Source organism: Lasiosphaeria miniovina (genome assembly GCF_030549165.1).
Source record: "Lasiosphaeria miniovina strain SMH2392-1A chromosome Unknown B0T26scaffold_1, whole genome shotgun sequence".
Lineage (NCBI taxonomy): Eukaryota > Fungi > Ascomycota > Sordariomycetes > Sordariales > Lasiosphaeriaceae > Lasiosphaeria > Lasiosphaeria miniovina.
Window position 1 is genome coordinate 2,987,262 of NW_026848220.1, and position 23,482 is coordinate 3,010,743.

Below are 23,482 nucleotides of genomic sequence, written 5' to 3' on the forward strand. Positions count from 1 at the left end.
CGATCACGACATCTGGGCCGTGATGGCGACTGTGATGCTGCAGAAACGTGCCCCGACAATCACTGCAGAACCTGCAATAGCTGAATTGGGATCGGCCATCGAGCTTATTCGGGAACCACGTTGGTGTTCCCAATTCCCGTCATCTGGTTCCTGCCTTGCTGGCGCCTTGGTTCCCCGCAAATTCATGTTCAAAGCCTGGGCTCCAAGCCTTCAACTTCCAGCTTATTATTAGCTCTATTCATTGTCCCGTTGCTGGTCGGCCATTCTGATTCTTTGAATTTCAATCAGCCCCCGGATTGGCCATGCACTCCAATCCCTGAATGCCTGCTGGCGTGGTACTTGAGAAGGAGGAGAAGATTATCGCAAATAAACTGGCAGAAAAGGGCTTTAAAAGGCATTTTTAGAGAATAGGTAGGCCTTTAGGATTCTAGAATAGGGATTCTAATAGCTATTCCCTCCCTCGGCGAAAAAGCTTTTGGGCGAGCTATAAGGTATTGAGGCCTTTCAAACCTTCTATACTGTATAACGTCGTCCGCTAACAAACATTCAGGGATTGAATAGGTTGTAAACTCATCTCAGTCTTGGGCCTTGGCATGGCACACACGGCCGGCTAACGGGGAACCTTCACTCCTCAGGGGTAGTGCGAGTGTCTTCTCAGTTGCTGGTCCGTTCCTCGTATGAAGCGCACGATTGATATTTACTTCCGCGCGGATCTCTGTCAGCATCTTCATAGCTTTCCGCACGGCTTGCGCTCTCTCTGTGATTTCAGGCGATGGTGGCGAGTCTTGGTTGATCCGTGGGTACGCTCTAAATACCAGGAGCGTAGGTACGAGCCCGTCAGGTCCTGCCGTATCGTTCAGGGCCTTGATTACCATTTGGAGAATGGTCTCATCGTCCGTACGATGGCCAATCTCCTGCTGGAGTGTGTCGTACGCTCGCTCTAATGGGCGATGCGCCCTCTCGATCTTGCCGATGGCCCAGTGCGCCTCAATGGGCATCTCCTTGCACGATATTCCCATAATCCTCGCATGATTTCTGAATCCCTCAGACGCGAAGTTGGTGCCTGGATCGTGCGAGATCACATCTGTGGGTCCTTTATAGACGTATATCCAGCATCGACAAACTGTATTCCAGGTGTCTTGTGCGGACATCGAGCGTACGAAGGTAGCCGCCTGGAAAGATGTGGCGACGTCAATCACATGGAGGGTTCGCTTGCCCTTGAGTTGTACGATATCGATGACGATCTCATAGTTGAAGTTGCAGTCGTCGCGTATCGTGAACTTGAACCTCTGCGGGGCTGGATCGTGCGTTTGACAATGGTGACAGACTTTCTGGATTTCTTCCAGGATTTCTTCTCGTACGTCCTCATGTCCTACCTTCTTCAGAAGCTTATATAGCCTCTCGGTACGTAGATGCCCGAATCTTCGGTGCAATCTCCTTAGTTCGGGTTCCGTAAGGAAAACTCCCGATTCCGCACGACTGGTGTTGAAGAATGGATGTCCCCATTTACGGACGACGGGGATACTTGTACCGTCCTCACGCACGATAACGTTGTCGACGTTATTAAAATAGGCCTTGAGCCGATCTACGTCGTGCAAGCTGAAGAGAAACGGAGTCGGCGTATCCAAGATATGGTAGGTAGCCTTGCCGATTTGGTTCTCCATTAGGATCGTACCGATTGATGTCTGGACGTTCCCTCCTCCAAATCGGATCTCTGCCGTACCTGGGACCCAAGAGACCTGCGTACGAGGGTTCTCTCTCAGGTATGCCTCAATTTGGCATTTGCCTACGGTAGATACCTGTTCGGTTCCGGTATCCCATAGTTCGCCCTGGTACGTTGCCGTATATTGGTTCTGGAGGGTGAACTGTTCTGCCGGTTCCTTTTGTGGTTCGTCGTATACGTTCTCCCTGAACGTACGATGGATATATGCTCGTTCTTGGAGGAATTGCGCGATCCTCACGTCTTCCTCATCTCCAGAGAGAACTTACTCGCTCTCGTACTCCTGCGGCGTTCCCTCGAACTCGAAGAGGAATGTCTCCAGCTCATCCATACCCTTACCCAGGGTCTCGTACGCCTATAGGTATTGTTTGCGAGCTTTGTCCCTCTTGTCTTTTGGGTGGTTAGTAGACCAACAGCCTAGTTTCTTGCAAACGAAACACTTCTTATCCGTACGATCCCGATTGTACTTTGGTCGGGGTCGGTGTGATGAATTCTGCCTGGGGTATGGACGTCATGAGAACTGTGGCTTATAGTTAGTGCGATTGTTATGGTATCGCCGATCGACAAAGTGTTGGTCGTGCGGTTGCTCGGTAATGTAATGTCGAGCTTGCTTCCGGTTCTCTGCTATCTTGACTGAGGCCCTGAGATTGTAAAATAGAGCTTCGCACGTCGTTCTCTGTTCCGTTAGAGCTGACTCCAGCTCTAGAACGCCTTCACACTCTCGTGTGACGGTAGTATGGAGTAAAATCTCGCTCTGATACTCCTTTCCTAGCGCTAGTTGCACGATCTGCAACTTGTCCAATAACTTCTCAAGGACTTCCTTTGCTGGGATATCCGGGTTTTCTTCGCGCACTCGTGCGAAGGTAAGAGTCGTCCAGTCTGAGTAGTACTCAGCGTGGTTGAGGTTCATATTGAAATGAGTGTCGAGAAGGTGGTACATCTCGTCCCACCTTTTCTCAGGTCCGATATAGTTGACGTAAAAATCCTGCGCACGATCGGAAAGAATCTCTGGGAAGATAGCATAATACATGTCCTCGGTAATCTCAAACCTCTTGCAGATCGAAATGAAGTTCTTCGTCTTGTCTGCTAGGATATCGTACGGCTTTCCTGTATAATTGCGCGATGGCTTCCACGCCTTCATGAACGCTGATACTTTCCTAGGATCTGCATACCCGTTATAGATTGGGCGCTTTGGTGGGACGCCCTGGTACTGGACGTATGGGGTTTGCGAAAGACCTCTCTGGTTCCCTTCTGTCTGTGGAAATGGTGCGGGTGACGGATGTCGGTATCCTTGGGGTTGGAGGTCGAATGGCGATTGACGGGGACCTTGTTCTTCGTCTGGGTATTTCTCGTACGGATGACGGGAACCTTGTCCCTCGCCTCTCGCACGGTATGAACCTCCTTCCTCGACTGACCGCTCTGGTATATCCTGTTGGTTCCGGGGGTCGCGCGGTCCGCGGATGGGGAGGTTTATTATTGGTACCTCCATTGGCTCCTCTTGTACGTCTTGGTTCAATAAATTAAAGAACTTTAACGACGTCGAGCTGTCGATAGTCTTGATCTTCTTCACCTCGAAGAACCGAAGCAATCGCTTCTTGAACGTGCGATTGACTAGATCGAAATGGGCTGGGGTCTAGCCTTGGAAATCCTCGCGAAATGAATCGTGCAATCCGCTGGGGTCAAAATCGATCCAAATGTACTCCATCATCGCGTGAGCGAAATACGTGGTGGCTTCCTTTTCTTCGACCGGTTGTGTGAGGTCCGGAGTGGTATTCCAGTAACTGAAGTCGACGTTCTGTTTCCAACGCTCTCTGGCATACCACTTGCTTCCCACGTATCCTCCAGGCCTTCGCCTGGGTTGTGCGGCGACGATGTTGACGCCATCTTGGGGGTAGTTGCCGGGGTGGTAATTGTGTGACGTGGTTGGTGGATGGATTGATGTGGTTTACCGCGTAGGTAATGCGGTAGGTTTGTTGTGTTGCCGCTTTGTTTGTGCGGCCGGGTTGTTCAGCGGGGTTAATGCACTTAGGCGTGCAGCTCCAGGCTCTAGCGCACTCAGCCGTGATGCCTACGGTCGCTTTCTCAATTTCCGGCGATCGTAGAGCCTCACGTTTAGCACGGTCGGTTCTTTTGCTCCTCTAGTAGACGCTTCTCTGCTCCCTCGAAAGCTCAAAGATAGGCGTCCTCTAGGTAATAGCACGAGAGATTCTCGCGCACGAATCGCACCTCCCTCGAAAGTTCAGTGCGAGCCGCGCCGATTGTACGATCTCGTCTCTTCACGTTGCTTATCTGTGAGTGTTACCACTCACTGATCAGTGTTCGTGGTATTCAGGTCATACCACTAAGGGCTGGGTCCGGGATAGGTCGTAGTAGTACTACTGTTGTTGGGGTAAAGTGATTCCTGTTCATTGCTCTGCACTAGTAGAACTCAGGTATGCGCGCTCTTGGTTGGTTTTGGTAGATATGTGCGCAAGCCCTGTGCGCCCACTTAGGCACGTGAGCTAGCACGTGACTTACGTCATCTGCCTCTTACACCAAGAGTACGGTCACGAATTTCGCTATTCCAACACAAGACTTTGTGTTGTATTATATGGCTCCGATCTTGCAGAATATTTCTCTTGGCCAACGTCAGAGTCCGGGACCACGAGCTTCCGAATCAAGACCCATGAAGGGGTTGTGAGGCGGTGCATTGATCCGAATAGAGAAGGGGAGCGCACCGTACATTACAAGTTCGCTGGCAGATCTGAAGTGGAAATGCTCTTCTTCCGTCTTTGCCTGGTTTCCCAAAGGGGTCACCAAAGGGAAGCCTTACTCGATAGTTGTCGAGGGCCCCGCCATGGCCTATTTCAGTGTTGTCCGGCCCACAACTCAATTGAGAGGCACCACAATCGCGAAGTGGCGGCATTCATAAAGGCCATACGAGCTACTATCCCTGACCTCCTTGCTAAACAACGACGCCTGAGCCAAAAAGAAAAGTGCGTTAATGTCATTTTAGTTATTTGTCGATATGTTTTAGTGGGGGCCTGGTGGTAGATCTAACTATGGAAGTCGCTCAAAGAGTAAACGATATATAAAATATTTGTCGAGACCTTCCGATTGACTGAGGCATGGAAGCATCTGGCCCGTGATCAGAGTTGACAGTGGCTTGAAGGGTCTTGAATTGTCTGTCTAAATCCAATCTAATAATACAGGAAAGAAGGCCTTTTATGCTTTCAAGAAAAGGACAAAGGAAACCTGGTTCAACAGTCTGTTAAGTCGTACTACGTAAGGGACTCAGCCGTAGCAGGGGAGAAAAAAGAGGGCATTCGGAAGTCCGGGAGCCCGGAAAAATGGATCAGGGCTGAAAGTCACAAATGAAGGGATATGCAGTGTTTGGAGGGATATGCAGGTATGTGGTTTGACAATGTGGCTCAAAAGTGGCTCAAAAGTGGGCGACAAAGCACTTACTTGTCAGGGCTACGAAAGCATCGTGACTAGAGGGGTAAGACCAATCCTGACGAGTGATTACTTCTTTTGTTCAAACAAATAGTTTGGAATTAACATGCTAATATCTGGCCTTTGAATCTATCACCAATTGACATTCCCGCCAAACCACTCAATTCAATTAATTACTCCGGGCCGTTTTCGAAACTCCAGTCCCCGCATGTCCCAAACTCCATGAAGGCGAGGCGTGAACCGAGCCTCAACCGCAAAACCACCCCGAAAAGCAGACGGACGGAAATACAAAACAGTCCTGTCGGTTTTCAACGGGACCCTCCCCCTACTTCGCGCGACTCTCTCGTCCGCTCAACTGATTCTAGTTCATACCCGCCCATTGCGCCATTCCTGCTGCCCTGCGGTAAGTACGTCTCGTAGGCTGATTCCCCTCGACCAGTGCTGTCCTCCAAGTGTACCGGAGCGGTGGTGCTGGCTTCGCTCCAGATGCCCTTACGGCGGCCACCGTGGGCTGCATTGGCTGTTTCGGAATGCCTATTGGCAGTGGGCACCTCGAGACTTGGCAGTTCCTGTGTTCTGGCGGGAGTTGGCCAAAGCGAGCGCAGGAACGGGATCGACGCCGCCACAATGGTCAGCGATGCTTCGGTGAAGCCCCACAGCACAAGCGGCTTCCCGTAGTCTGAGACGAGGAGTTAGCGATTGTTGACTTGAGACAATTCAAACAAGTCACAAATAACTTCGGAGAGGCACTTACAGGTGAAGTCGCCTTTCTCAAGCAAAGGGAGCGTCGTCAGCTTGACGATGCAGGCGATCCCGGCACTGGAGGAACGGGCGGTGATTAGTATGCGTGTGCTCATAAACCCAGTACAGATGCCTCGTCGGCTACTCACAAGACTCCCATGCTCATTGATACCGCCACGCCAACCTTTTCTCTGCCGTACATGCGAAACCGAAAGAGGATCTTCCATGGGATGAGGGCGAGCATGACGTCGAACAGCGCGGACAGAGCTGCGGGCACGTGTGTTGATTAGTGACCCTGGTGGTGGTCATCCAAGAACAAAACCAAAAGAGAAAAAACAGAAGAGAGAGAGAGAGAGAGAGAGAGAGAGAGAGAGAGAGACAGAGAGAGAGAGACAGAGAGAGATATAGAGAGAGAACGGTGTTACCAACCTCCAGCAACGTTGCCGATGACAACGCTCAGCTTTGGAGGCCAACATGTTCCAGGGAGTTGGGGGTTCCATATTTTGGCGGGCGGGTCACACGATGCCCAAAAGAACAAGACGCTCGTGAGCTGGGTGATATTCAGGACGATAATAATGGCCAAGATGAGCCAGCGGAGCCAGCCATCTGTGAGCCTAAACAGGGTGATGCCGAACGACGTCTTGCTCAGGTCGATCGACAGGACCGAGGTAAAACCCGACACGTTGCTTACGATGCCTATCGTGATGAGATTAGAGAGCGGCACGTCGTATATGTGGAGGCCGAAGCCGAGGCGAGTATTGGCCGAGGACGCCGCGCAGCTCGCGGCGAGGAAGATCTTGTCCCGGTCAGCTGGGCTGCTATTGACAGCACGAGGGACGGCGCAAGAAGCACAATTACCCACGAGAGGGCGAGAAGATAGTCATCCCACCACAGCCTGCGGCGGCGTGAGACTTTGCAGTAGCACCTGAGCCCGATGAAGATGCCGGCAAAGACGAGCAATATCCACACGACTACGTTGATGACAACCCCGTTAGGGTTTGCCGAGGAGTCGATATACTCGAGCGTCATGGTCCTCCTCCGAGAGGGCGTGCGAAGACGGAGCGATGCGGTGGTGGTGCGGAGAAGACGAGCAAGGGTGGAACTGACCGCCTCCCGGTTGTGGTCATTTCTCACGGCTCGAGTTCCGATAGCAGCACAAGAGAAGACGGCTTCCTCGGTGCCTCGTTCATGGTCATGGGAAGGAAAAAAGCCAGTCAACGTCAAACTCGAAAGACTCTGCTGGCAGTGGCGCGCAAGCAAGTTAATGAAGTAAACACGGACCCCCTCCAGCCTCAACATTGGGGCCAAATGCAATATTTGCGCGACTGACGAGCGAGCCCGCCAGGCCGAGTCGAGAGAGATTGGCAATTGGGGCTTGTGGTGGTCGATCCAAGCTCCGCTGGAGCCAGGTCTAGTGTTTTGGCGTTGCAGCTGAAGTGAAGCTAGCGGGCGAGTCCCTCTTTAGGTGATGGCAGCACCTCCACAGGCACCAACCCTAGCCCGCAAAGAGGAAAACAGCTCGTCCGTTCGCCGCCCAGCTGCGCATCAATTACGAGACCCAAACACAAAACCGGGGCGCCGTTTGAGGCGGCCTGGTTCCCCGGGACACCGCTCAGACGTTTTCCCTCTGGTGCTTAAAATCTCAAATCTCAAAGAGCCCAAAGGGGCTGACAGACGACAGCGAACAGACACCTAGCTCTCGCGCATCAGCCCGACCAACTGAGCCCAGCCCAGCCCGCCATTGTGGTTCAATGCCACCTCGCTCGTGCGCCATGACGGTCGGTCGGTCGGCGGTCGGACCGATCCAAGTCATGATTTGCGGCGGATCGCAGCTAGCTGCATGTTGCTACACGTCCGCCATGAACCCGGTGCACATCGCGACAGGCCCACGGCTTGGATTCACTGGTGTTACAAATGGAGGACGTTAATTAGCTAGGTAAAGTACGGAGTACAGCTACGTTCGCAGCCAGGCAATCACAGGCCGGCTCCGGTTGCGGACACGCCCTTGTGCCGTCAAGGCCGAGTTTTGGGAGGATTTCGCTACCGGCTCCAATCTTACGGCTTGGTTCCTTCGTCTTAGGCCCTCGGCTAAGCCATTGGAGCTTCCGTGGAAGTCGTGCCAAAATGCTTTGACAAAGCGCGCTAGAGAGGAACGGCACCAGCCGCCCAGACTCCAGAGCCAAGACGCCAGAAAATGTCTGCCCATGCTCCCCAGGTTTTGGCTTGAGTGGTTCCTTCAACCACACATCGCCATCAAGGCGACCCCAGCAGACTGGTGACGCTTCTGGTTACAGTGGAAACTAGTCTCGCCCGTACAGACGAGAACAGGGCTGAGTGGGTCTCGATGACATGCGGGATCTGCTGACGACAGCGGAGGGGCCCATAGGGCGTAGGCCTAGGCGCAGCTCCGGGCTAGTCTTTGTCTGTCTGGTTTGGCGTGTCTCTAGCTGGGGCTTATTCACGCCCTAGAACCTCGGACAATGTACTACTGTTGATCTAATTCGCCTAATTACAAGGTTGAAGGCCTGGCATGATGTTGCATGTGATGGAAGCTGACAGCGCATTGAATTGTCTGCTAAATCAGGTCTCAAGGTACAGAAATGAGCGCTTCCTTATACCCTTTAACAGAGGGCAAGGAAAGCGTTGTAATCCGCCGTTCGGAATGAAATGAGGGCATTCCGGGGGCCAAGAATGAAGGAAAAATGAAGAATGAAGGGAGTTGGCGTAGCATGCTAACCAGGGCCTGAAAATGGGGTTCAACTCCTTGAAAAGTGGGTCAATTCCAGGCGACACATGAGTAAAATTACAGTCGCTCCATCAAAAACTGTCGCAACTGCTGATCTGGCTCTATCACAGTCTGTTCTAAGCCGCAAGGATATTGACAAAGTAGCTCTTTGGCTTCTATGGCCGGATCAAATAGCTATTTCGGCCCCATGTTGCTGCCGAGAAGCTGGATGCACTACGACGAGACCGTCCATTGTGAAGGTTGCGGTTTTTCGGTTGTCCTCTGCTCTATATGTCAACACCCTCTTAGCTCTCTGTCTATGCATCAAGTCTGGCATCTGCGAGAACTGGTCGTTGTAAAGATCCCGTTTTTGAAAAGAAGAAATCGGGTTGATATGGTCAAAGCACTGCTGTTCGCACATATCCTGGGCGGGAGCTTGCCAAAGGCTACACGGCGAGTTGGTCATTGCCGTGGTTTGATTTGGTACTCGACAGACCCAGAGACCCAGGCCCCATGGTAGTCAGAAGAGTCAGAGCTTACACGCGAGTATGTCATACTTATTATTTGATGTCAAACTGACAGTCTTCTATCTATGAGCCGGCTGGAGCTGCCGTAAACCAAGGGTGCTCTTGGTTGGCCGTTGCGGAAGGTGCCATCGCTTCACGAGGTTGAGCCATGGCGTCCTGAGCACGCCTTCAGAGAGCGGCTGATTTGCTCGTTGCAAGGCGGGTAGCACGGAAATATGAGAATAGGTTACGCGATCTACACTTGAGAGTACCTATCTATTGGTGTTATTTTCCTCGCTTGGGAAATGCGACTGCCTGACGTCTGCGTTGGTGGCAGTGCGTCCCCAAGTTCCCGACAAGCATTCACCACTGACCAGGAGGACGATACACGCCCGAACAAGCTCCCGCTACCTCGGAAGCAATCCCGCAGTATTATCCATCACGTAATACCATTACAATTTCATTTGCAACTGTGTCGTCATTGGTCCCCTATGTTGCACGTCGAGGTCATGTTCGGCAGTCTTCCGAACCTGTCCTGCAATTTCGATTCCGTGCCACGAATCCAAACACCCATTCCATCGGCACCGCCGCCGATGTCTACATCTTCCTGGTCGATCTACCTGTCTAGCGCCTGACTTGTTAGCCATCCTGCCGCGGGGTTTTAGCGAACAGATCAAACTCCCATCTCTACCATGTTGGCTGCTAATTATACGACGAACTTGAAATGCCGCACACTCCACGGGCAAATTCAAACACTGGTGATAGTATTTCATTGTTGCCAAGAAACTAAAATCAAGGAAATATAGGGAAATGTGACCGCGTGGACAAAAACAGAGGGGCCCGGCGAGGTGGCAAGTTCCATCTCGGCCACGTCTAGCCGAGGGCAGATGAATGCCAGCGGTCTGATAAGAAGAAAGAAGAAAACAGGGTAGCCAAGGCTCGGAATTCATTTGACGTATGGAGCAAGGCTCTCCCTGGTGAGCCAGTGAGGTTGTGGTGATACAGAGTAATAGCAGGCCCATTATGCGGGGCCTACCTTTACCCCGGGATTTACCCCAGATTTGCCAGGTGATGAAATAGATGAAGAAAAAAACCTTCCGGACCAGTCGGCAGCTTTGCGGCCTCGTCTCCCGGCGAGCTGGGATTGCGTTTGCCCTCTGCTCACCTCACGAGATGCGTTTCAAAACTTTGATGCAGGGCCCGGCCGCCATTTACCGAACAGCATCCGCCCTCCGAGTGACTATTTTTATTCTAACATACATGTACAGACACCGCTAAAGATCCCCCCCTGGCCCTCGCCTCGCCCTTGCCGAGCCATCAGCCCGCATGAAATCACGCTGGCGGGTATTTGCCGGGACCCGGACGCCAACCGAGCACAGTTGCACCCAAGCTTAGCGAACCTTGTTTACACGCCCCTTAGCGCACCCTTAAGAGGAGCGATTATTTGTGAGAGCCTGAATGCCGAAAGGCCATGTAATACGGGGCTGGCTCAACCCACAGGTGGCACAGACGCTAGTATAGAGCTGGGGGTTATAATAATGAACCCTCATCCGCCTTTATTACTCTCGTCGGGGGCCCAGTTACGCCAGCGCCAGTTCTCAACCCAAGCTTGAAGCCGCGCCGCGTCATCCGGAGAACTATCATGGCCCGCCTGTCTGCCTTTGCGCTGCTCGCAGTGCCCTGGCTACTGCTGATAGGCCTCGTGTGTGGAGATGCGGTCAACGATCTCGAGACTAAGGGGAGGGCGAACCTCAATACGCAGCTGGCCAAGTCCAAGACGTGCACCAAGGACAAGCTCGAGGTCCGCAGGGAGTGGTGAGTGTTTCTTTTATCAATCTCAACCCTGTTTGAGCCCAGAAACTCAAGCTGAGGCCGCCATCGCACCACAAGGGGCAACTTCACCACGGCGGACAAGAAGTCGTACATCGCCGCCATGCTCTGCATCATGTCGAAGCCGTCCAAACTCGACCAGAAGAAATACCCCGGGGCCAAGACCCGGTACGACGACTTTGTCGCCGTCCACATGAACCAGACGCTGTCCATCCACAACACGGTTGGTGAACTACATCCGCGTTTATTATTATCGAATACAACCGCGCCGATAACAGACCGAACTATCCGCTAAACAAACCTCGAAATAGGGAAACTTTCTTTCATGGCACCGATTCTACCTCTGGTCCTTCCACAGAGTCCTGAAGACGGAGTGCGGCTATACCGGAGTGCAGCCTGTCAGTGCTTCCACACCCCAATTGGGATGTCTATTTTCTCTCTCGTCATCCTTGATTTATGAATTGACATGTGCCGTGATTGGTTAGTACTGGGACTGGGGGCGCTGGGCGCAAGACCCAGAGAAATCGCCCATCTTTGACGGCACCGACACGAGCTTCAGCGGCAACGGCAAGAAGACCAACCACCGGGCATCGGGGTTCGCGCCGGCCGGGAACGGAGGCGGATGCATTGAGACGGGGCCGTTCAAGAAGTTAGCCCTCCCAGGTCCTTGAAGCCTCACATGACACGTCCTTCCCCTTTAACCCTCCACCCCCAAATGTACCTCATCTCCGACTCTTGCTTACCTGTCCCAACTTATAGCGTAACGGTCCGACTCGGTCCCGTATCGCCGGCCATCGACCCGGCGCCACCAGCAAACCCGCGGGCGGACGGGTTCGGGGACAACCCGCGGTGCCTGCGGCGGGACATCTCCAACTACCTGACGTCGCGGTACGCGCGGACGCAGGACATTGTGTCGCTCATCACGTCGAGCAAGGACGTCGGCACGTTCCAGACGGCGATGCAGGCGGTGGGGCCCGGCAGCGGCATGGGCGTGCACAACGCCGGCCACTTCACCATCGCGGGCGACCCGGGCGGCGACTTTTACACCAGCCCCAACGACCCGGCCTTCTGGGTCCACCACGGCATGATCGACCGCACGTGGTCCATCTGGCAGACGCAGAACTTCTCGACACGCCAGCTCGTCATCTCGGGTGGCACGTCCATGATGGGTTTTGGCAAGCTGCAGACCCTCGATGATCCTATTGATCTTGATGTTGTTGGTGATAAGGTCTGGAAGATCCGGGATTTGGTCAGTACTGTTGACGGGCCGTTTTGCTACGTCTATGAGTGAGAGAGGGTGTGTGTATGTGAGGGCAGATGTGTTCTGAGAGAAAAATCACCATTGGTATGATGTCTGTCTGCATGGACGGATGGATGTGCGAACGGAGCGTGTCGGAGAGACTGAAGCCTAGATGTAGGCAGCATCCATCTACATGTTTGTGCGAGCAAAGACCTTACATGGTCAGCTGTCAGCATCAACGCAAGAAGCAAAACACTGAATTGCCTAGGCCTCTAAAAGTAGAACATATTAAGTCGATTCTTTTCCTGATTTCGTTCCCACAAAGCATGCTCGTGTGGAAGGCCCTCATTTATTACCTGTGCCATTTGGGATGTTAGTCTGGTCTTTGTAGTTGCTAGTCTTGCGATTTAGTAGCCTCTGAGTTTGTCCTGTAAGTTAGGTGGGGGAGTAAGCGAACGCCACTGATCCAGAACATTCTAGATAAGCGAGGAACACAACCAACCCTCTTATATAAAAAGCCCATAACTCAACCAATTCTTTTCCAATTCTCTTCATCTTCAATTCGTTTTATTCTTCTCTTGACAATGGTTTCATATACAGAAGAAGACCTCCGCAAGGCTTGCGAGGAAGCCGTCAGAACACATCGATTACGCAAAGTCGCGCGAAAATGGAACGTTCCACCCTCCACCCTTTATGGCCGTCTACATGGCTCCCTTCCTCGAAATGTTGCTCATCAAGATGAGCAAAGGCTTACACAGACCCAAGAGGATCGTTTAGTCGAATGGATTCTTCTTCAACAAGATTTAGGATTGCCCCCTACACATGCACAGATCAGGGAGCTTGCACGCCGTATTCTAGCTGAAAGGGGGGACTCCTTACCACTTGGAAAGGGGTGGTGCCGTGCCTTTCTTAACCGCAATCGAATTTTGAAGACTCAGAGGGCCAAGAGAGTCGATTCGGTCCGCGTCAACTGCGCTACAGAGTCAACAATTTGACCTTGGTTCAACCATTTCCAAACACCAGCTATCAAGGCGATTAAGCCAGAGAATCGCTGGAACAAGGACGAATCTGGTATTATGGAAGGCAGAGGAACCAACGGCCTTGTCATTGGAAGCCGTGCCTTTAAGGCGCTTCAAAAAAAACAGCCTGGAACCCGCACTTGGACCACTTTTGTCGAATGCATCTCAGCAGCTGGCCGTTGCCTTCCTCCTTTGGTCATTTTTAAGGGGAAAAGCGTTCAACAACAATGGTTTCCTTTGGATATGAAGCCATTTCAGGATTGGTTCTTTACAGCAACTGAGAAAGGATGGACTACCGATGAGACAAGCCTCAAATGGTTAAAAAATGTGTTCATTCCTCTCACCAAGCCAGCAAACTCCTCTGAGAAACGACTCCTTATTATTGATGGCCATGGCAGCCACACAACTGCCGATTATATGTGGGAGGCATTCACAAACAATATTCACATTATTTATCTGCCTCCCCATACTTCCCATGTCCTCCAACCCCTAGATTTGGCCATATTTGGCCCCCTAAAACGACTTTATCGCAGACGGCTTGAGGACCTTCTTGCTAACGCCTTTGACGACTCTTCTGTAGCCGGAAAACGTGCGTTTCTGGAATGCTACCAGATTTCACGCACAGAGGCAATTACTAAGAGTAATGCTAAGTCAGGATGGAAGGCATCAGGCCTTTGGCCCTTGAATGTCAACAAACCGCTAAGAAGCCCACTCCTCCTCAAGAATTCTAATACTTCACGCCCCTTAAGAACTACTATAGTTACCCCAGAGGTTCGCACACTCCGTATGCCAATTCTGGAGGATTATGGAGACGATCGGGTGCAGTGGAGGACTCCTAGAAAGGCACGTGATTACGTTGAGCAGGCAAAGAAGTTCGCACGCATCATCAAAGCAATGCCAGCGGATAAGCTCTTCCTCAGAAAGATTGGTAAGGCTTTGGATGAACAGGCCTTTGAACTGGCTATTAGGAAGCGAAAGATTGAAGGTCTAGAACACACTCTCGAATCAATAAGAGCCAGAAAGAAGAAGAAGGTTGAAGAAGATCCAAATACCACCTTTGCGAATATTCAGACTATTCGTGAGGCCCAGAGAGCTGTAGGGCGTGCAGCAGAGGTTTTAGAAGATGCGGAAGAAGCGGATGATTCAGAGGATATCAAAGATTGTATTGAAGTTTTGTAAATAAAAAGATCACCCTTTCTTTTGTTGGAGGGTTAGTTGGGACTCCTGCTTATACAGAATGTTCTAAATCAGTAGTGTTCGCTTACCCCCCCACCTAACTTATCGTCTGGCCCCTACAACCTTACAAAGGACCAAATCTTGGCCAAATTACCCTTCCAAAATTCCTCCGAGACCCACATGAGCAGGCTTGTATCATTTACAAACATCTCTGGCAACCTTGAATCAATCATCATGACAACGATGACTAATCTAGATTCCGCCTCAAGATGATATCTTTTTTTTTTTTGGCTCTTTAGTAGGCTTTCTCTCATCTAAATTCCTAGAATTAACATCCAGTCTAAGCCCTCGAAAGAAAAAGAATAGCGAGAGACAACAAAACAGACCCTCATCCCAAATATTTACCAGCTACATGGATAGCTCAGGGCTAGCCATCGTTTCCCCGTGCAACGCCGCTAGACGTGGCTGGCTGCTGGGCCGGTCATCTGCTCGTAACGAACGACTTGCACCCAGCCGTTTTCAAAGCCATGCCCCTGTGTATCTAGCTACGTGTGGTCGCCTAGAATTTCTACTCTAGTTGTATGGGCTTCGAACAATTACCGCGTAACACGTAATGAGAACGCATCAAAGCCAACCACAAACAACGCGTCTTATTCTTTCACTTTTTTCTTTCTCAATATTCACTAGTGATTGATTACCATTTCATTCTAACAAAACCTCTCCCATCATCCCCATTCCACCCCAAAAAACTTGCGAACCAAAACATCCGGAAATACCTACCCCCTTCCACCGTACGATGCAGTTCTCAGTGCGCGCGGCCCAAACGGGCGACGTCGAGCGCCTACTAGAGGTCTTCGCCGCGGCGTTCCAAGACGACGAGATCGTCGCGTACGTGGCGCCATACCGAGCGCAGTATCCCGTCGCGCACCGGGAGACGATGCGGCGGACGGTCCACGGGCTGTTGCACGACGCGTGCTCCATCGCCATGGTCGCCGAGGTCGCGGCCGGCGCGGCCCCGGCCGACTTGGGCAAGGTCGTCGACTTCTGCCAGCTGCAGCTGACCAGCGGGAGACGTATCCCAGTGTGCAGAAGACGGACCCGCGCGAGACGACACTTGAAACCGTTCGAGGTGCCCCTCGTAAGTCGACCCCACGCCCTGCAGCTGTGTCTGCCGTCAAGGATCGTCCCGGAGGACGCCAGCGTCTATTTTGACCAGCTGTTTCCAAGTGCGTGCTTTCACTCAGACTGCTTCCTATCCACCTCCTTTCCCTCGCCGCACACCACCTCTTGAAACCCCCCCCCCCCCCCCCCCCCCCTTATCTTAGAAAACCCCATGCAAAGCCTCAAGCAAGCTAACCTAGCTCACACCCAAAACCACCACAGCAACCACCAAACCCACAGCAGCATCTCTGCCCGCCGACCCGATGCTCGCGCGCGCTACCCGCACAGACCGGCTCGACCTACTCTTGCAAGAAGAGAAGACCGCGCTCGCAGAGTTGTTCAACTAGCAGCACCTGAACCGGGCATGGACGCTCAAACTCCTCGCAACCGACCCGCAGTACCAAGGCCGTGGAGCAGGCAGCCTGCTAGTGGGCGTCGCCGGGTCGGTAGCGGACTTGTCGGGCGTGCCGCTAGTGGTGTCGACAGCCGAAAACGCGCGGGGCTTCTACGCGCGGCTCGGGTTCGAGCTGGCGGAGCCTGTGGGCGAGGTTTGCATGCTGATCGGCGGCGACGGCGACGGCGACGGCGATGGCGACGACAAGGTTACCGTGCGGCTCGACGGCGAGGACGAGGAGGCCACCTTTTGGACGGCGAAGCAACGACGACGACTGGCAGAGCTGTGAGATGCTATACGGCCTGTACACTTGCAGCCGTTGGGATAACCTGTTTTGGCGAATCAGAGTTTTGGGTATATTGCTGTATGAAAAATGCAGCTGTCTCTCGCCATTTGAGGATAGCTCTAGTTTAGGGAGCATTACAGATTGTCGAGCAAAAGGTCGTTGACCTAGTTCGGGGCCATGAAGGATTGGAGGTCGTCGACGCCAGTCATGTCCTTACATACAAGGGATTGGCTGGCCGCTTTGGCATGATGTGATGATCAGACCGGTACTGTTGGAGTATGGGCTGCCGGGAGATGACCCACTTTGCCAAGGACTGCTGACGCTGTCAGAAACGACAACCCAGCAAATGAAGACGGAGAATGGGAATCAGTCCAACTGTTGGTGGCATTGAACGCCAGATATCACTAGGAATTGTTGGCAGTTTGGACGAGTTAAGTTAGACAAACCCGGGACAAATAAATCTGATATCTCGAGTGAGAGTCTCGCATTCCATAAAAGTGAAGGCTGTGGCGCAATTGTCTATCGGCTATCCATCTCCAGTGACGTATATTAACATGAATTCTTGCTTGTTTAACTGCAGTCATTACCACCAAGAGCCCTCTAATACACATACCCATAACGAGCATATTATGACTTGAGAGCCTTGATCTCGTCACCTTTGAGCTTGCCAGCTCCGACAAGTCTCTTGACCTCATCCGTCCACACACCCTTAATCTCATCGGCAACCTTCAATCCAGTAAGCTTGGCGGAGAGAGCGGCGATCTCATCGGGATCGATCTTGGCCTGGACAAGGTCAATGTCTCCCAGCACTGCCTCGATGGTGGAGGCGGGCGCATCTCCAGTCACAAAGTAGTTGGCATCCTTGACAGACCCACGGAGAACACGCTTGTTCTTCTTGACGGCGTTCTTGGCAGCCTCCTTGGCCTTCTTGTTGGCCTCGCGGTCAACCTTGGCCTTCTCCTCCGCCTCCTTGGCAGCCTTCTCATCGGCCTCCTTCTTGGCAGCCGCATCCTCGGCCGCCTTCTTCTCGGCAGCCTCCTTCTCTAGGCGCTTCTTGTTCTTGGCCGCGTTGGCCTCTTGTCTGAAGCGCTTGATACGCTCATCGGCAGCCGAGCAGTCGTCGAGCAGCTTGCGCAGGCGGGCGTTATCCTCGGCCTTCTTCTTCTTGCGCGCATTGGTATTCTTGCGCTCCATGTGGCGCTTCTGGTCGCGGTTCTCATTGTCGTCTGGCACGTCCTCGTCAAGGTACTCGAACGACCGCCAGCTGTCAAAGTTGTAAAAGAAGTTGTAGAAGTTCTCAACCTCCTCCTTGGTCGACTTGTTATCGCCAAATAGCGGCACAGGTTTTGTCTTGCTGAAGCGAGCCTCGGCCTTGAAGACGCTGCCCCACAGCTTGTAGAAGTTGCCCTTGACCAGCTGCTTCTTGGTAGGCGGCTCGACATCAGCCTCCGAGTCGACCGAGTCGAACTGGCGGCGCTTGACGGGGTCGAGCAAGACCTCGGTCGCCTTCTGAATGCACTTGAAGAAGTTGTCGTCCTCGGTGCGACCGGCGGCGGCCTTCTTGTCAGGGTGATGCTTGAGCACCTTCTTGCGATGGGCACGCTTGATCTGGTCCTCGGTGGCCTTGTAGCGGTACTTGGAGAGGCCGAGCACCTTGTAGTGATCTTGGCCCTAGATTGGCTTGGTTAGCGGCGCGGCCGGCAGCCTGTGTGCGTTGGGACAACAAACCTTCCAGTCCTTGGCCTCACGCTGGAGCATCATAGGGTCCTCGGGCTCGCTGATCTCGCTGTCATTGTCCTCCTCGACCTTCTTGGCGCGCTCCTGGGCCTGTATCCGGTCGTCTTCGGAAAAGGTGCGCTTATGGCGGGCGCGGCGGGCGTGGGCAAGGAAGTGAGGGCCAACAGGCTCAATTGTCCGCTGTGTCGCGCTGTCCTTGGTGAGCTTGCCAACAGACTTGAAGTCCTTCTCGGCAGCCCATCTCTCAGGTAGAGCCGGTAGTGAGACCAGAGTGGCGGCCATTTTGCTGTCTCGATGGGTTAATTTTGGAATGCCGGTGAGAGTACAGAGTGTAAAGTTCGGAGTCAATGTTGGTTTGTGGTGGAGGGGCTTTTCTTGGGCCGTTGGGAATTTTTCAACCCCTGCAGTCTCCACAGCTAGCCCTTGTTGGCCAATCAAATCGAGGGTACGATTTCTGGGGATTTCGGCCCGCAGCCATTGCGCAGGCGTGCTGGAGCTTTTGTGACAACCAGAAGATAGCCTCAAGTTCGACTCCAAACCCCCAGACCGCACTCGCCACGTTTTGCATCGGCTTGACCAGGCCTTGTCTGTCTTTAAAATGGCGCTGCAAGCATATAGACATCTGATGCGCGCTGCTAGAGTCGCGTTTGAAGGTACCTTCGTCTGCTTCTTAGGGCATCCCTCGTTTGCGACTTCTTGCTCACAGATATCGCTTTCTAGGCGATACCCGCGTGCTGAGTGCCGCACGGCAGCAAATACGCGACAGTTTCCGAGAGACTGCGGGAATTGACAGCCCAGATGTCAAGGCAAGAGTCCAGCAGGCTGAGGAGATAGCCAGCGCCTTGCGACACAACGTCGTTCAGGGGAAGAAGGACGGAGATAGGTATAGTATGTGCTAACCTTGCCTTTGATATGATGAATGCTGTTTCAATTAGCTAGATATGCGCAGAGACGCTGACTTCTTGCAACAGAACTTCGTATACATAAGGATACCGAGCGGGGCGACAACGACACCATCAAGATCGACGGAAAAACGGTTACAATAGACGGGAAGAAGTGTTCGGATAGGTAGCAGGACACGATGAGGAGACGGGGACAAGACTTGACTGCAAAGAGTATTAATTGCAGGACGCAGTCATATGGTAGCGCAAAGCTGCCTTGTAGTATATATAGTACATGTGATATCCCTCGATGTAACCAAACACCAGCTCGTGTAATGCTAGAAGAGCACGATGTACATAGACTCCCTACCCAAATGTCATGAAACCATAATGCCCCTAACACCTTGCCAAATAGACAGACGCCGGATATGTTTTTCCTTTCGTTTAGTTACCAGCGAGGCTGGCGTATTGTACATCGTCTGCTCCAGGAGGTGGAGCCAAATCAAGACTGGATAGCTCGTCTGCCTGGGCAGCCGCTTGCCCTCCTTGCGCATTTCCATCCGTGATATCTCTTTGCCCACCCTGTCCACCCTTCCGTCTTGCATCCGAGAAAGCAGACCGGCCGTCGCGGAGCATTGCGGTGCGCTCCTCTTTGTCCATAGTTCCGACTGCCTTGGGTACGCCCCACCTGATGCGCAAAGGGCAACCGGCGATTACAGTACGCCCCTTGAGTTCTCCGGCCGCGGCCTCGGCGGCCTGCCGAGTTTCGTAGTTGACAAATGCGGTGTGCGTCATGTGCGACACAACCAACGACTTGATCTTGCCAAAGGGCTTGAAGAAATCGCGGATCTTGTGCTCGGGAAGATCGTCCTCGATACCCGTCACAAAAAGTGACATGATGCTTGTGTCGGATGGCGGTATCCAGTCCTTGGGTCCAGGAGGAGCATTTGGGATTATCGGTCCTTTTCGCCCGCCTCTCGGTCTTGCGCCAAGTGCAGCTGCAGCTCGTGAATCGCGGGTGCGAATAGGGCCTGGTCCGCCAACACCCGCGCCGACGGCCGGATTTCCACCTCTCGCACCTCCATTCCCGGATGGCCCGGATGAGCCAGCAGAGACCGTGTTCCCTTCGTCGTCCACCTCCCTTCCCTTTCTGAAGTACGGCTTGCTTTGCGCTAAGCGACGCAGCAATTCGCGCGCCTTCTCGTCTGATTTCTCATATTCTTCAATGCCGGCCCTCCCTTCCTCAATGGCGCGCTCGTTATTCTGCGCAAAGTACTCGCGGTTGATTTCGCTCTGGGGTCCGGGGGCGATGAGCTCGAGGGCCTTGTCTCGGATGACGATGGGCAGGCCAAACTGGAGATCCATAATGCAGCACTGGCAGGCATTTTTGAGTCGCGCACATGTAAGACAGATGTTGGTGCGCTTTTTGCGGCCGTGTGCGCGGTCCGCGGCCCAGCTGAAGACTGTGAAGGGGCGCGTGCAAAGCTTACACTCAGCGCCGTAGTCCTCCTTGAGCATTTTGACGTAGAGATTCTGGGGCAGGCAGGACTCGCAGATTGACGGGAAGTCGGTTGACTCCCAGCCAGACCGGTTAAGGTCCTGCTTGATCTGGGGCGGCATATTGCGAATACGGTGTGTTGTCGCTTTGGGAGAGATGCGATACGGAAACGAACTCGAGGTGCTTGAAAATGCGACGGGCGGTTTGGATGTAGAACTTGTAGTGGGGTGAGTGCGTAGTGCTCGCCTTGACTGAGGTGGTAAAAAGTTGCCGGGGTGGTGTGGAGAAGATAGTGTGGCTGATAAATCTTATCAGCCTTTCGTAATCACCACCTGTGGCTTTGCCTTTCTTATCCGCGTGGCGCTCTTATTCGTATTCGGATCGAGCGTTCCTGACCCGCGTTTTCGGGTGTTGCCGCGTACGGATACGGATCTGGATGGATTCAAGATCTCGGGCCCGGGTTTCGTTACGGCGCAGGAAAAAAAGATGCAATAGGTAAAATAAAAGACGATACTTAATTCCTGTCAATTCACTCAATAACAATCTTGAACCTGAACGCATGCAATATCTCGGTAGACGTATGTATTGTGTATTGTCGTTCTGGTTGGGACTGCGATACCGGTCAACAAATCGTGCAACACGCTTGCATCCAATACTGGACAGAGGGAAATTGGCGGGAACTGCATCCACAGTCTAGCCAATGCCACTTGCCAATGCAGGGTGGGGCCGAGAAGCACATGCCACCTCCAGCAATTGACCCATGGCATTCGCTAGTGTAGGCTCATGTCGGTTGACTGCACCCTGGCAGGCCGCTGTGAAGAAGCTGCAGTCCTTAAAAGGGGTCCAGGAAACTTTTTTCCCCAGCTATCCCCGCCAGTACTTAAAGTAACACATTATCCTGTGGACTTAATCGGTTTCCAGTATCGCATTTTAAAATACAACGTCTTTTCCCTCTTTTTTCTTGCCTATCGCCGGCAGTCTGCAATCATGGGTGTCAAAGCTAACATCGCCCTCCAGAAGGAGGATCACCAGCGCGACGCCGAATTCGCAAAGGCGCTGCATGGCACAACTGCTAAGGCCACTGGCGGTTTCGCTGCCATGCGTGGCAAGGACCAAGAGGCCCAGAAGCTCGCCGTGGACGAGTACTTCAAGCATTTCGACCGCAAGACGGCAGAGAACGAGACGGACGCCGACCGCGAGGTGCGTTTTCCGTGATCACCGCTCTAACCCTTTCTGGCTGCGTACCGTGTAAGCTGACTCGGATGATGGCATCAGGCTCGCACAGCGGAGTATGCGACTTTGACAAAGCAGTAAGCCCGACCCGTTCCAGTCCTCACATTATTCCTGACACTTGTTACTGCGCCAATACTAACCAGTCTCTTTGCGCAGTTACTACAACCTCGCAACGGATTTCTACGAGTATGGCTGGGGTCAATGCTTCCACTTCTGCCGGTTCTCGGTTGGCGAGGGCTTCTACCAGGCTATCGCTCGCCATGAGCATTTCCTCGCCATGAACATTGGCATCAAGCCGGGCATGAAGGTGCTCGATGTTGGCTGCGGTGTTGGTGGGCCGGCAAGAGAGATTGCCAAGTTCACCGACGCGCACATCACCGGCCTCAACAACAACGACTACCAAATTCAGCGCGCCACACACTATGCTGTCAAGGAGGGTCTTTCGGGTCAGCTCAAGTTTGTCAAGGGCGATTTCATGGTATGTGCGACCATTGCCCAGGAAGACACCTTCCAGTCCATTTGCTAACGGCACTAGCAAATGTCATTCGCCGACAACACATTCGATGCCGTCTATGCCATTGAGGCTACCGTCCATGCGCCGAAGCTTGAGGGCGTGTACGGCGAGATCTTCCGCGTCCTGAAGCCCGGCGGCGTGTTTGGCGTTTACGAGTGGCTCATGACTGACGATTATGACAACAACAACCTGGAGCACCGTGACATTCGTCTCGCGATCGAAGAGGGCAACGGGATCTCGAACATGGTGCCGATTTCGGAAGCGATTGATGCTATGAAGACAGTCGGGTTCGAGCTCGTCCACCACGAGGACCTGGCGCAGCGCCCCGACACTCTTCCCTGGTACTGGCCGATTGCCGGCGAGCTTGGTTACATGCAGACCTACATGGACTTCATTACCGTCTTCCGGATGACACATGTGGCCCGCCGTGCCGTGCATTTGTTCACCGGTCTCCTAGAGATTGTTGGCCTGGCGCCCAAGGGAACCAAGAAGACTGCCGATTCGCTCGCGAAGGGCGCCGATGGTCTTGTTGCTGGCGCGAAGAAGAACCTTTTCACACCCATGTACCTGATGGTCGGTCGCAAGCCGGCCAACTAGGTACCAACCTGCATTGGATTATTATAGTTGCGTGTTTCCTTGCGCGTTTTTGGGGTAACGAAATGGGGGCATAATGCGGATGACGGAAGCTCTCTGCGTGGGAACGGGAGTTAGGAAGCCTTTTAATACTTGCTGGCCGATGGAGCTGTCAATTAGGTTCTGACAGCTGACGCGTTGCTTAGCTTTCTTGTACATGTACATACAAACTTTTATTACCTTAGATGTATCGGAGGCACCGGTCGAGTCGAGTATGAGTTGCTCGATTCTTAAAGAACATCCCTGAATAAAGTACCTCATACTTATGGAGAAGTTGCAAATTGACATGTTTTGCAAACGCCATGAGAGGACCGCTCGTGGACAGCAGCTTAGAGGCCTGTCAAGTGAGTTCGGAAGTTCAAGATTCAAGCCTTAAGATGGATTCAGCCGATGCACGGACCAGATTACGGCTGGCTAATCCGCACACGCGCTAGCGTCGACTTGCTGTTGGGGTTCAACGTTCCCAGGTCCGAAAATGCTGGCTAGATTCGGAGCTTCCCTTGGTTGGAGAAAAAAAATTCCCTCTTGCGCTGACATCTTTCAACCCCGAGCATCACCACATTTCTCCCACCCGCCGACCTCATTTGATTGCCATTGCCCCGCCTCGCAAGCCGGCAAATCAATTGAGCAACTCAGAACTCGGTGCTCCTATCCTCCCGTCGTCGCCGAAGTTGACACCGGGCAAGTCGGATCGTTGAGGGCTTCAATTCTTTCACCTTTTGTCTTCCTTCGAAGCTTTACACGCCGCCTTCA

General features: G+C 52.9%; 8 protein-coding genes across 8 annotated transcripts; 4 read left to right on the top strand and 4 right to left on the bottom strand.

The window, feature by feature from the left end:
- Positions 1–5,228: 5,228 nt before the first annotated feature.
- B0T26DRAFT_685727 (uncharacterized protein) lies at positions 5,229–7,368 on the bottom strand. The gene is made up of 5 exons (XM_060440882.1): positions 6,755–7,368; positions 6,326–6,692; positions 6,046–6,163; positions 5,910–5,974; positions 5,229–5,834 (listed from the first exon to the last, which is right to left on the bottom strand). Exons 1-5 carry the CDS (start codon positions 7,193–7,195, stop codon positions 5,464–5,466), a joined length of 1,362 nt encoding a protein of 453 aa, XP_060302665.1. The 5' UTR covers positions 7,196–7,368; the 3' UTR covers positions 5,229–5,463.
- On the bottom strand, positions 7,369–8,562 carry B0T26DRAFT_685728 (uncharacterized protein). The gene has a single exon (XM_060440883.1). It carries the CDS (start codon positions 8,100–8,102, stop codon positions 7,851–7,853), a length of 252 nt encoding a protein of 83 aa, XP_060302666.1. The 5' UTR covers positions 8,103–8,562; the 3' UTR covers positions 7,369–7,850.
- Positions 8,563–10,441: 1,879 nt separating this feature from the next.
- On the top strand, positions 10,442–12,551 carry B0T26DRAFT_843414 (uncharacterized protein). The gene is made up of 5 exons (XM_060447573.1): positions 10,442–10,942; positions 11,018–11,180; positions 11,269–11,355; positions 11,443–11,606; positions 11,717–12,551. The coding sequence occupies exons 1-5, from the start codon at positions 10,770–10,772 to the stop codon at positions 12,246–12,248; spliced, it is 1,119 nt and encodes a 372-aa protein (XP_060302667.1). The 5' UTR covers positions 10,442–10,769; the 3' UTR covers positions 12,249–12,551.
- Positions 12,552–14,722: 2,171 nt separating this feature from the next.
- On the top strand, positions 14,723–16,711 carry B0T26DRAFT_867001 (uncharacterized protein). The gene is made up of 2 exons (XM_060447829.1): positions 14,723–15,530; positions 15,901–16,711. The coding sequence occupies exons 1-2, from the start codon at positions 15,189–15,191 to the stop codon at positions 16,234–16,236; spliced, it is 678 nt and encodes a 225-aa protein (XP_060302668.1). The 5' UTR covers positions 14,723–15,188; the 3' UTR covers positions 16,237–16,711.
- Positions 16,712–16,860: 149 nt separating this feature from the next.
- Positions 16,861–18,252, bottom strand: B0T26DRAFT_745793 (DnaJ domain-containing protein; the record flags this gene model as incomplete). Its single annotated transcript, XM_060444613.1, has 2 exons — positions 16,861–17,904; positions 17,962–18,252. The coding sequence occupies 2 exons, from the start codon at positions 18,250–18,252 to the stop codon at positions 16,861–16,863; spliced, it is 1,335 nt and encodes a 444-aa protein (XP_060302669.1).
- Positions 18,253–18,568: 316 nt separating this feature from the next.
- On the top strand, positions 18,569–19,042 carry B0T26DRAFT_632999 (mitochondrial zinc maintenance protein 1, mitochondrial; the record flags this gene model as incomplete). The annotated part of the gene is made up of 3 exons (XM_060436496.1): positions 18,569–18,623; positions 18,691–18,858; positions 18,942–19,042. The coding sequence occupies 3 exons, from the start codon at positions 18,569–18,571 to the stop codon at positions 19,040–19,042; spliced, it is 324 nt and encodes a 107-aa protein (XP_060302670.1).
- Positions 19,043–19,295: 253 nt separating this feature from the next.
- On the bottom strand, positions 19,296–20,471 carry B0T26DRAFT_745794 (Pre-mRNA-splicing factor slt-11; the record flags this gene model as incomplete). The annotated part of the gene is made up of 1 exon (XM_060444614.1): positions 19,296–20,471. One exon carries the CDS (start codon positions 20,469–20,471, stop codon positions 19,296–19,298), a length of 1,176 nt encoding a protein of 391 aa, XP_060302671.1.
- A 663-nt stretch (positions 20,472–21,134) lies between these two features.
- On the top strand, positions 21,135–23,001 carry B0T26DRAFT_685748 (S-adenosyl-L-methionine-dependent methyltransferase). The gene is made up of 4 exons (XM_060440884.1): positions 21,135–21,549; positions 21,625–21,659; positions 21,739–22,060; positions 22,118–23,001. The coding sequence occupies exons 1-4, from the start codon at positions 21,337–21,339 to the stop codon at positions 22,691–22,693; spliced, it is 1,146 nt and encodes a 381-aa protein (XP_060302672.1). The 5' UTR covers positions 21,135–21,336; the 3' UTR covers positions 22,694–23,001.
- The last annotated feature ends 481 nt before the right edge of the window (positions 23,002–23,482 follow it).

Bases quoted from the DNA above. Each gene is read 5' to 3' on its own strand.
- B0T26DRAFT_685727 (XM_060440882.1), bottom strand. From the start codon at position 7,195: ATGTTGAGGCTGGAGGGGGTCCGTGTTTACTTCATTAACTTGCTTGCG. The intron at 6,693-6,754 runs GTAATTGTGCTT...GACCGGGACAAG, and splicing joins ATCTTCTCGCCCTCTCGTGG to ATCTTCCTCGCCGCGAGCTG. The intron at 5,975-6,045 runs GTGAGTAGCCGA...CCGTTCCTCCAG, and splicing joins TCAATGAGCATGGGAGTCTT to TGCCGGGATCGCCTGCATCG.
- B0T26DRAFT_685728 (XM_060440883.1), bottom strand. From the start codon at position 8,102: ATGGGCAGACATTTTCTGGCGTCTTGGCTCTGGAGTCTGGGCGGCTGG.
- B0T26DRAFT_843414 (XM_060447573.1), top strand. From the start codon at position 10,770: ATGGCCCGCCTGTCTGCCTTTGCGCTGCTCGCAGTGCCCTGGCTACTG. The intron at 11,181-11,268 runs GTTGGTGAACTA...ACCTCGAAATAG, and splicing joins CGCTGTCCATCCACAACACG to GGAAACTTTCTTTCATGGCA. The intron at 11,356-11,442 runs GTCAGTGCTTCC...GTGATTGGTTAG, and splicing joins GCTATACCGGAGTGCAGCCT to TACTGGGACTGGGGGCGCTG.
- B0T26DRAFT_867001 (XM_060447829.1), top strand. From the start codon at position 15,189: ATGCAGTTCTCAGTGCGCGCGGCCCAAACGGGCGACGTCGAGCGCCTA. The intron at 15,531-15,900 runs GTAAGTCGACCC...TTGTTCAACTAG, and splicing joins AACCGTTCGAGGTGCCCCTC to CAGCACCTGAACCGGGCATG.
- B0T26DRAFT_685748 (XM_060440884.1), top strand. From the start codon at position 21,337: ATGGGTGTCAAAGCTAACATCGCCCTCCAGAAGGAGGATCACCAGCGC. The intron at 21,550-21,624 runs GTGCGTTTTCCG...TGATGGCATCAG, and splicing joins AGACGGACGCCGACCGCGAG to GCTCGCACAGCGGAGTATGC. The intron at 21,660-21,738 runs GTAAGCCCGACC...CTCTTTGCGCAG, and splicing joins TATGCGACTTTGACAAAGCA to TTACTACAACCTCGCAACGG.